The 11098-nt window shown below is 41.2% G+C and overlaps 1 protein-coding gene across 1 annotated transcript in view; it reads left to right on the forward strand.

Annotated features, from left to right (window-relative positions):
* LOC112823570 (uncharacterized) overlaps nucleotides 1–10574 on the forward strand; it is a 47623-nt gene extending 37049 nt beyond the window's left edge. Inside the window, exons 6-7 of the mRNA XM_073893465.1 lie at nucleotides 9836–9926; nucleotides 10236–10574. Of these exons, the coding sequence (XP_073749566.1) occupies nucleotides 9836–9926; nucleotides 10236–10249 (105 nt within the window). The 3' untranslated portion in view covers nucleotides 10250–10574. The remainder of the gene's footprint in view (nucleotides 1–9835; nucleotides 9927–10235) is intronic.
* The last annotated feature ends 524 nt before the right edge of the window (nucleotides 10575–11098 follow it).

Here is an 11098-nt window from a genome sequence, read left to right on the forward strand (position 1 = left end):
GGATCATTGCCCTGAGCTGAAGGCAAATGCTTAACTGGCTGAGCCACCCAGGTGCCCCAGAACAATTCTCTTATTATCCCCACTTTACAGAAACTGAGCCCAGAGATGTTAAATAACTTGACCAGGGTCTCACAACTAGAAAACAGTAGAACCATAATTTGGCGCCAAGAAAATCTGACTTGAGAAAATCCATCACAATGAGGAGAAATGTACATCTGGACGCTTAAACCATCATGGAGAATAGTGAAGACATTTCTTTATTTAGTTCCTAATTACTATTTAAGTCTCACTGACACACAAAAGATCATAGTGACTTAGTTATTTAAAGGGACTGAAGGGAATGATGTTAAACCTATTGGATACCTGCTTTGTGCTCAGCACCGTGCCAGGCAGGCATTTCGGTCATCATTTTATATGATTAGAAGGAAGTTTTAAAATGCTGTCTGATTTCCTATTATGCCAAAATAAGGGCACTTCTCTTAATATTGAAGTTTCTGAAATGACATCTGAAACTACTATATTGTTAAAATATATCTGAACGAAGAGATTATTGTAAAAAGATCAGTAAGATTAGAAACGAATGATTCGATCAAAAGGTTAACTGCCCATTTTCAACATTTGTCACAATATGGAGACATTTGTGATATATAAGCATATAACATTATGGTAGGATAAAATATGTTAAAAAGATGACACAATATTTTTGAAAGGAGGAAGATATAAATCCACTAACCATCCATCCATCAATATATTCACATATCCATTCATCCCTCCATGTATCCATTTTATTTTCATACAAGAATCTTTGTAAAGAATTATGATTTTTGTCACCTGTGCCATATATGTGGAATAGCTCCAGATCTCTTTTTATAGATAGACTCCAATCCCTAACAGCTATATGGGATCATTAAACTTTCCTTCCTTTGCTTGGTGTTTGCTCCAAGGCATAGATGACAGAGAAGGAAGTTGCTCTCTTTTGGAACAATATAGCCCAATTTTCCTGTCTTCAGATTCCCTGAGTCCCTCTGACCATTGGCACTCACCCCTCACTATTTATCCCAGTGTAACCTCTGGTCAATTCTAGAACTACCATCACACTCCAGGTAGAGGTTATTATTCCATCTGAGCAGCTTAGTTGACCAGATGAAGCAAGTGCAAGGCCTGTACTTGTAGAGGAGGATGGTGTGGAAGAGGTTGTGGGTGTGGCTTCAAGCAAAAACTTGTTGGGGAATGAAGGGACTGAGGGAAATCTAACAAGTGGTGGTGGAATGTAAGGTAATGTATGAAAGCCTCAGGAAGGCAGGAGGAAACTGCTCTTTTGCCCAAAGACAACAAGCAGCCACTCCTACCCTCTGTGGGGAACTACAAGAGGCATTTTCCATCTTCATCAGAAAGTTAGCTGGGATCAGACCTGGTTATCCTCTCTAAAATGTAATCTCCGAAGCACAAATGCTAAAATACACATACTTGTATCTGCAAGTCTACACCATACTGTCCAGCACATTGCTGGGGCTCAATATGGGATTGTACAATGAATGGTGGTGTGAGCAGAAGAATTTGAATGTTGCAGGGGATGTTGGATTGCAAATAAAATATATTAGGAGACTTCAGTCAATGTATTGCTGGAGGGGCTGGTGTGTGTGTGCACCTTGAGAGAAAGCCTGAGACACCCGTGAGTGTTGATGTGGTGTGTGAACAATCTGGAGAACTTGTCTGTATTCACCCTAATCCCTACTCTCCCACCCCACCCAATTTTAGAGGACTACAAATGACAATCTGGGGATCCCTTGGGTCTGCGCAAGGCTAATCACAGAAAGGGAGTAGAGACTTAGGGGGATATTAATGTATCCACCCATTCACTATTCCTCTCATCGACCCATTCATTCATCCATGAAACAATTATGGAAGACTTGCTATGTGCTCCAGTAACTTCTCTGGGGACTAGGGGTACAAAGATGAATAAGATGCTGTCATTGTCCTTAGAAATTTGCAGTTGAGTGAGAGAAATAATTATAACAAACTATGGTACGTGCCAGGACAAAGAAATGGAACTAACAAGGGCATTCAGGGACCACAACGTAGAGCCACTTACCATAGCCCTAAATATCAGAGATTTCCTGCAGGAAGAGATGTCAGAGTTAAGTGCTGATGGTTGAGTCTACCTTAGTCAACTATGTGTATAAGAGGAGAGAAAAAGTTGGAGGGTAGAAGAACATTCCACATAGAAATTAGTCATATGCCAAAATACAGTCATGACACAGCAGACATATTTAGAAAACTACTTGAATTTCATCCTAGGGAGACTGTGGTTGAGGTAGGAAATGACAAGAGATGAGCTTGCAAAAATGGGCTGCGGCCAGAGGACCCCCATTCAAAGAAACTTGGCATCTAACTTCTAGGGCAGTGAGAAACCATGGAGGGGTTTAAGAAACGGGATGTGATCAAATTTCTATTCAGAGGTCTCTCTGGTGTGTGTGTGTGTTGGGGGGATGGTTAGTGAGATCTTTACAGAAGTTCTGGGAGAGATAATGAAGGCTTGCCATAGGCTGTGCCAGTAGGGATCGGGTAAGGGCAAGGAAGTTGGACCAGTCAAGGATGTCTCTACTTTCTGGTTTGAATAACTGAGTGGCTGATGGTGCCTCAAACTGGGCAAAAGAATGTAAAAGAAATAGGTTCTGGAAGAAGGTGACAAATTCAGATTTGAATATAGTGAGTTTTAGGGGATAGAGAGAGATGCAGGTGATGTGCATGATTTGTACCCTTAGCGTGGAGGATAAGTGTAGTTTGTAAATAGTTAGAATGTTCCCCCAAATAGGTGGTCACTGAAATTGTGAGTGGATTATGCAATCCAGGTACAATGGGTATACTTACAACCTTAAGGAACATTGGGAGAAGGAAAGGGAACTCTCCAAGGAGAGAAGGCATAGTTTGAGAAGCATAAGGGATATGGTGAAAGGATGGTGATAGTGAAGTCCTCTTGACACCTCCCCTTTAAAAGCTTTTGTTCTATGCTCCTGTAACAGAAGCATATTTTCTGTTATAATATCTATGGCATGGCTTTAATGATATTGATGTTCTTCCTTTTACATCTATCCTGTCCCACCAGAGTGAAGGATCCTACTGAACTGGGACTAGATCTTAGGCACCATGCAATCTCGTAGCACAGAAGACACACTTAGTATATACTAAGTATTCAATATGTTAGGCATTCACAAACACATATGTATACACATGCATTCATGCTCTAATATCTTAGTTGAGACTATTTTGGTCATAAGTAATAAACTCAACTTGAACTTGATAGGAACTGACTCATGGTATCCAAGGAAGAGTTGAACATTCACACTCTGTGAATGATTGAGAAGGAACCAGGCTTCAGGAACAACAGGAATCAGGAAACCAAAAGCCATCAAGACTCTTTTTTATCTTTAATTTTTTGCTGCATTTTCTCTCCAAATGGCTTTTTAAAAAAAAAAAAATCCTGGGAAATGTAACTGCTGATAACTCTTACAATTTTGCATTTTATACCTTCAAAGACTGGACAGAAATTGATCTGAGACTTTCACCTGTTGCAAGTCCAAAAATCCTGGGGCATGTTTTATTGGCCTGGCTGAGGTGAAGTGACCATCTTTGAACGTGCCCAGTGGGTCAACTGAATGTTTACAAAATCCGCCCTCGCTGAAACCATGAAAAAATAAGGGTGAATTCCTCTCAAATGGGTGGTCTACCAAAGAAGATTCTAAACCAATTTAAGGGCTAGAGAACAAGAGAACTCCAGTAGGGTCTTGATTACCTGGAAATCTTGAGAATCTTGGAAACAGTCCATCCATTGTGTGAAGCAGCATGGTAGAATATTAAAAGCACGGTCTGGGTAGAGATCTCATCTCCAGTGCTACCTGGTACTAGTTCCACGGACTAGGGTTGAAATTATTCTATCTGGATGAGGGTTTTTCCTCAAATGTAATATGTAGATAACTATTATTGGGTTGTTGTAAGGATAAAGTAAGATAATGTGATAATAATACCTAGCATTTATTAAATATTTATTATGGGCAAGATACTGTTCTAAGTGGGTCACTGGTATCTATGAGGTAAGTATTACTTCTATTTTCATTTTTTCAGATAAGAAAAGTGAGATTCAACTACTCAAGGTTTTACAATTAGTATAAGTAGTGGGTTGAGGTTTGATCCCAGGACTCTGGTGCTAGAGTCCACACTCTACCATTGTATTCTCCTGCTTCCCTGATTAACTATTGCTGAAAGAATATATACGAAGGGCTTAGCATAGTACCTGGTGCCACCATTAAGGGAAAACAAATTCATTCATTTGACTAATATTTATTGAGTGTCTACTATGTGGTAGACACAGTTCTAGACACTGGAAGGAGAGCAGAAAGACAAAAATACTGGGCTTCATAAATTTTACATTGTAGTGTGGGAAAAAAATGGAATAATTATGTCAATAAAAACATATGGATAATTTCAGGTAGTGATTAATATCATAAAGGAAATAAAATACACCAATGACACAGAGCATGTGTGGGTAGTATAGCAAAGGCCATGGTCACATGGTCAAAAATGACTCTTTAAGGGAGTAATACTTGTCCTGAGATATAAATGATAAAAGGGAGATGGACATGCAAAAACCAGAGGGAAGAATTTTCTAGGTAGAGAAAATAGCGCTGTCAAAACCCAGAATGGGAATGAATGTGAGTTTGAGAAACACAAAGGCCAATCAGATAGAGGCAGGGAAAGCTTGGGGGTAGAAGGTAAGAATTGTAGGTGATGATTAGCTACATTATTAAGAACTATTAGGAATGGTGAATAGTTTGGATTTTTTCCTTGTTTGTTTTTGTTTTGTATAATGGGCCACTGTGGGGTTCTATACAGGGTAGTGATGCTATCTGATTTAGGCTTTGAGAAGATCACTCCAATGGCTAATGGAGAGTAGGCAGCAAAACAAAACCAAGTGAAACAAAACAAAAGACGATGATGCCTCAGACTAGGGTTTTGGGATGACAAGAAGTGGTCAGATTAAGAATTATTATTGGAGGTAGCACTGACAAGATTTGTTAATCCACTGAAGGCAGGTATGAAGGAAAGGACAGAATTAAGGATGATTCTTAAGATTTAGCATAAGTAACTGGAGACTGTTGGGTGAGTAAAGGAGGGAAGTACTTGGGTGGAAGAAACAAGGAATTCTGTCTTTGGTGTGTTAGATATGAGCAAATCCATGGCAGCTATCAGCTGTCTACCTCCCAAGGATACTGTAGGCGAAAATGAAGGTGGTTTGCAGATTAAATACTAATTTAAATTTAAATTATTCTTGCAAGATTTTATACTCATCAAATTTCAGTTCTTATATGATTCACAAATCCTACAAATCCCATTTGTTTGTGGTCCCATCATCTCAGTCTGACTTCACTGCTGCCTGACAGCTAGGACCCCAGGGAAGTCCTCATCTGAAAGCTGAGTAACCAGGGCCACACTGGCAAGGGGGCTCTCAATCCCTCTACCCTTTATCTTCAGTGTTTGGGACAAAGACTGGATTTTCCCAGATCGTGACTAAGGGCAGGGCTGGTGTGGGAGCATGGTCTTTTTGTGCTTTTCTAGGAGTGAGAGGGACTGCCAATTACTTCGCTGCAAATGTAGCCTCATTTAATGATGTGGGAAATTGGCCCACTTGCTTTGGCAGGTGGTCCAGTCCCCATTTTCAAGTTCTCCATTTTTGGCTTCCAGCTTTGACTCACATCTTCATGAAGGTGTCATGTCCCCCACAGACACAAGGGCAGGAGAATCTGCCCCAGATCTTTCAAGTGTCTAGGAGTGACCATGGTGTGACTTTTGTCCAGGTACTCAAGAGTGATTCAGGTCAGTGGTTTTCTGTGGAATCCAGAAGGAAGAGGTGAGGCCAAGCATGCAGAACTCTGGGCCTGCCCCCTCCATTTCAGCTACAGCAGCTCCACATTTTCTGGTTTATATTTTGGGGTTCAAAATGAGGTTACATGTGGAACTGCTGGGGAAAAAATGTTTGAAAAGCAGTGTTTGGATGCATAGGTCTAAGACTTTAAAAACCCAGCTAAAAACTGATTCGAGTTGTGCCTTTTCCAGAACTTTAACTCACCTCAGATACATTTTGCAGAGAAGTAAAGCCAGACCTGGAAGCTGAGGTGGAGAAATATTGTATGCTGTCCTTATCTACATACCATTTCTCTCCACAAGTAGGAAGGAAAGAATAACACATCTTCCTCCATTTGGCTCTGAGTGTTGGCCTGGATTGTTAAAATTTCTTTTGGCTCTGGTTTGGGCTAGAATCCTTGTCAAGCTCATTTGTTCTTGCAGAGAAAATATTTAGTAATTGCTGCTTTGTAGTTTACTAAGTTTTCTAACCACCCTTGTCGACTTATGTGCAAGTAGTAAGAATAAGTGGAATAGCTGAAGGTTTTTTTTTTTGTTTGTTTGTTTTTTGCTTTCTTTCTTCAAGTTCCTAATGAGTCTTCAGGATCAGGGCCCAGAACTCATCAAATAAAAATTTTCCCTCTGGTTATCTTTGTTGGGTCAAGAAGATGTGAATCAGTGTGTGGGTTTACCAGGATGATTTGTTCTTTTCTATGGAAAACTGGAGCATTCTGTTAGGGCAGCAGCTCCCTTGCCTCTCCTCCTGCACTCTTGCCCTGGCCATTGTGTAATTGGGTTTACAAAAATTAAAATAAAAAAAGGAACATGTAAAGGTTTCTCAACTGCATTAATACATGGGGGATTTGTACTGCATCCAACAATCCACCAAGTCCTTTGGGAACCGAGTAGACAGCCTCTGGCATCAACAGGGCACCAAGATCCAGATCCCGCTAAAGGTCTACAAACAATGGATCTGTCCAAAAAGGCTGTGAGGCTCTGATATCTGTACCTGCTACAGATACTACTTTCAATGTCTGGGCTGGGTCCCATCAGTTATATCTATAAGCTTTATTGAACAAGGCCACCATTAATGCGGCTCTGCTATGTGCTTGGGGAAGCCTTTTTCTTTTCTTTTTCATTTTGTTTCATGGGGCTATGCATCTTAGGATCATTATGTCCTATCCAAGTTGCTAATGGACTGAACTAAAATAACCTTGAAGAAACAATATAAGTATAGCAAAACCTAATATTAATTGCTTGGGTTTCAAGGAAAAAGTTTCAAAGAAGTTTCCTTTGAGTGCTCTCCTTCCAAAATGACAGCTCAAGGCTCCTTCCCACGTTTTCCAGGAATGCCCCCTGCCCTGTCCACATGGTTACTACAGGGTTTGGCCACGTCCTTGTCCTTATATGACCCCAAAGCATTGGTTAGGGAGAGTAGGCACGGGGCCCATTGAGGTAGCCTATCAACTGGCCACTGTTGATTGATCCAAGGAAAGATACCAGATCCAAGTCTATTTACTGGGCTAAAATGACTGAACTTGAGGTATACAGAAATGCAGAGAGGTACCTCTTCTATGGCTGGGGACAGAATACTGGGAAGCCAGTGGTACCTATATTTTGTATCATTTTAAGAAGATATTTTGTAACAAGGGAGATACAAACCGATGTTCAGGGAGTAGCAGAGATTGGGGGAAAGTGAGGAGAATGGTTTCAGTTACTCTTGGGCCAGCTCCATCTCTTGGTCTCCCTGGCCTTTGTGTGTGTGTGTCTGTGTGTGTGTGTGTGTGTGTGTATGTGAGAGAGAGAGAGAGAGAGAGAGAGATTAAATACATTTCTTTCAGTTAATTGGGGTTTTGCCTTCTAAGTTGCACCTGAAAAAGTCCCACTGAATATACTTTGTAGTACCTCTTTGGGGGAACTTCTCCTTTCAGAGGTTTATGACAGCTATCAGTCAGGTGATTACTACTTATTTGACTATGAAAACAAATCTGAAATGAAACATTCTAGGCAAGGAAAAGACAACATTATGAATTTGATGAAGTTTATCATTTAGTTCCGTACACTTTTCCTTTAAGAAGTTCATTTTCTTATGCATTTGACCTAGGCTCACATTACTAGAATTGATTGAAATTGATGTTTTGGAATCTTTTTTCCCAGGCCATATTCATCCAAGGAGCCTGATTTAGTAAAAGAAACCTAAATCAAACAGGCTTAAGCAGAGAGAGGAGTTTATTGTTGCATACAACTAAAAAGTCTAGGGTATATATCTCGAAAGAAAAGATTCAAGAGTGTTCAACTGATGTCATCAGAATTTGTTCCCCAACATGTCCCAGCTCTGTTCTCTATATTGGTTTGACTCTCAAGCAGTGTCTCTTCTCCTGGTGGCAAGATGGATGCAAGTGGCTCTAAGCCAGAAGTTCTCCACAGTTGGTGAATATGCCCTCCAAGGGACATCTGACAATTTGTGGAGATATTTTTGATGGTTGTAGCTGGGGATGGGGTGGGGAGCGCTACTGGCACCTAGTAGGTAGAAGCTAGGGATGCTGCAAAATGCCCTCAATGCACAGCCCCCTCCCTCAACAAAATATTATTGGGCCCAAAATGTCAATAGTATTGGAAGTTAAGAAACCCCACTTGAGGCAGTCTATCACCAATTAAAGAGCTTCTTTTTCCAGAGAGTTCTAGAGAAAATTTGGAACTAGTTGGTACTTGTTGGCTCAGCCTGGGTTAGATGCACATCCCTGAGGAAATCACTGTGGCCAGAGAGTTGTATCCTCATTGGCAGGTCTCAGTCTAACACGCCCCTGATTACTCGGCAGGGGATTATTTCCACCCAATTCTCACAGATTTAGAGTAGGGGCAGGGGTGGTTCCCCAAAGGAAACTAAGAATGTTCTTGCCAGAAGAAGGGTAATGGATGCATGACAGCAAAAAGCAACATGCTACTAGAGTAATCAGCTGGTAACCGGTGACTCCCAGCCAGTAACCGATGGCTCCATTAGATCAATGCACAGGAATATGCCCATATGAAAGAACTAGAGAAGGATGCTCCAGCTATTGTCTTCCTTTTCCTCTTGGTCAATATGTAACCTCTACACAGGGTGTACCTTGGTTTGTTGGTTAACCTAGAAGAGTAATAACATCTGTGGAAGAACTCCAGTGTTAGGGATGGTAGGCCAGTGGGGTAAAGTTTAGGGGGTGGGCAGTAGTTTAAAGGGGCCTTTCTATTGTCATTGCATTCTCTGTTTACACAAAGCTGAATCATAGCCATTGTAGTGGCTCGTTGTGGTAGGCAAAATTAGAAGATTCTAACATTCCCAAGATTGCCTGCCCTGCTATACACACCCTGCACAATCCCTATGAATAGGATGGATTATACTCCCTTATTTATGTTATGTTATATGCTCATAAAATAGGGAGATTATCTGGATGGGCCTAACCAAATCACATGAGTCCTTTAAAAGGAGGGGGTGTTTTCCGGTTGATGAAAAAGAAGTCAGAGACCCAAAGCATGAGAAGGATCTGAAGCATGCCCGCTGACTTGAAGATAGAGGGGCTAGGAGGCAAGGGCTATATGTTGCTTCTAGAGAGTATCCCCTGCCTGAGAGTGAGTAAAGAAATGGGGATATCAGTCTGATCAATTCAACGTGATGAGTTCTACCAATAATCATGAACTTGGAAGAGAACCTAGAGGCTCAAATGAGAACAGCAGCATTGGCTGACACTGATTGCATCCCAGTGAGACCCTGAGCAGAGAATCTAGCTATACCATGTCTGGACCTCTGACCCAAAGAATTTGTGAGATAATACATTTTTGTTGTTTAAACAGCTAAGTTTTGGTAATTCATCATGCAACAAAACAAAACTAATATACTAATAGTATGAGCTCAAGATTGTCCATTTCCTTTGTTACATAATGTTCAATCACAGTGTGACAGAAGGACAGATGTTGCAACCCTGCAAGTTGCAAGAAGGGTCACAGGAGGGCGGGTTATTTGAAGAGACAAGACAACAAGTCGTGGACACAATGTAAGGAGGACAACAGCTACTTTTCCTATCCATGATCCACTATGGATAATTAGCAGCATCCTTCTAACTCCTTTACTGGCCCTTTCTCCTCACTAAACTCCAGCCACAATGAATTAGCTTCAGCTCTCTGGATTTGCCTTACAGTCTCACACCTTTCTGCTTTGGCTTAAGCTTTCCTCTGCCTGACTTTACCCGGTAAACTCTGCTTTCCCTCCAAGGTTTGGCTCAAGTGTAATTTCCTCTCTCCATTCTTTCTCTCCATTCTCCGCCATTGGTACAATAAGTGTCTTTCATCTTTCTGTGTTTCAGATCTCCTTGGTTGATAACAAGGATCTTGAGGGCAGGAACTCTGGCCAGAGCACAGGGCCTGGAACATCTTGGGATTGTTGAAGAGACGTCTACCCCAAGTCTTGATGAGTTGTCACTACAGCAGGTCATCAGTTGGAATGGCTGGGGATTAGACTTCTTGACTGGACTTGGCTTTATCATGTCTCTTGGCAGCACTGGGTAAAGAAGCTTATGTCCCCGGTGATATCAAGATCTTACCATCCCAGCTGCTAGCCCTTCTCAGTGGTGCTGCAGCATGGATGTATTGGTGGGACAAGGACTTTTTTCCTTGCCTTCACTGAAACTGTCAATAAAATGATTTTTTTCTCCCAAATTTCATAATTCCTGGGCATCAACTTCATCACAAGGCACACAGAAGTGCCCAGAACCAATTTGTTGAGTAAATAAGATGGCAGATTTAAGACAATTTCATGAAGCATTTCCTATGCTTGCTCACCTGTTAACACAATGTTGGTCTTTACATATTTAGAAAGCGTAGTATATATGCTCCGGGGACCTATGGGCTGGGAGCAGTAAGATGCATCCCTGAGAAGGGCTGACAAACCTGCCTCACCCAGATATTATTGGTGGGGATCCCAAGCTCTAGGCTGGTGTGCAAGAGGGAGATTTACTCTACTTTGCTCCACGATCTGTTGCCTATGCCTCAGATAGCACTACCTGTGAGACAAGACTGGTCTAATTCTTGGTACTGAAAAGAGTTGTCAGCTTAGGTTGTTAAGTTTAATTTGTGACTTATCTCAAATATTCTAGCAAAATTTGCATTTCATTTTTCAATCTGTTAATTCATCGTCCAATATATCTTTATTGAGTGCCTACTATATGAG

Source organism: Callorhinus ursinus, unplaced genomic scaffold (assembly GCF_003265705.2).
Source record: "Callorhinus ursinus isolate GAN/ISIS: 27379988/994484 unplaced genomic scaffold, GSC_fseal_2.0 scaffold5, whole genome shotgun sequence".
Taxonomy (NCBI): domain Eukaryota; kingdom Metazoa; phylum Chordata; class Mammalia; order Carnivora; family Otariidae; genus Callorhinus; species Callorhinus ursinus.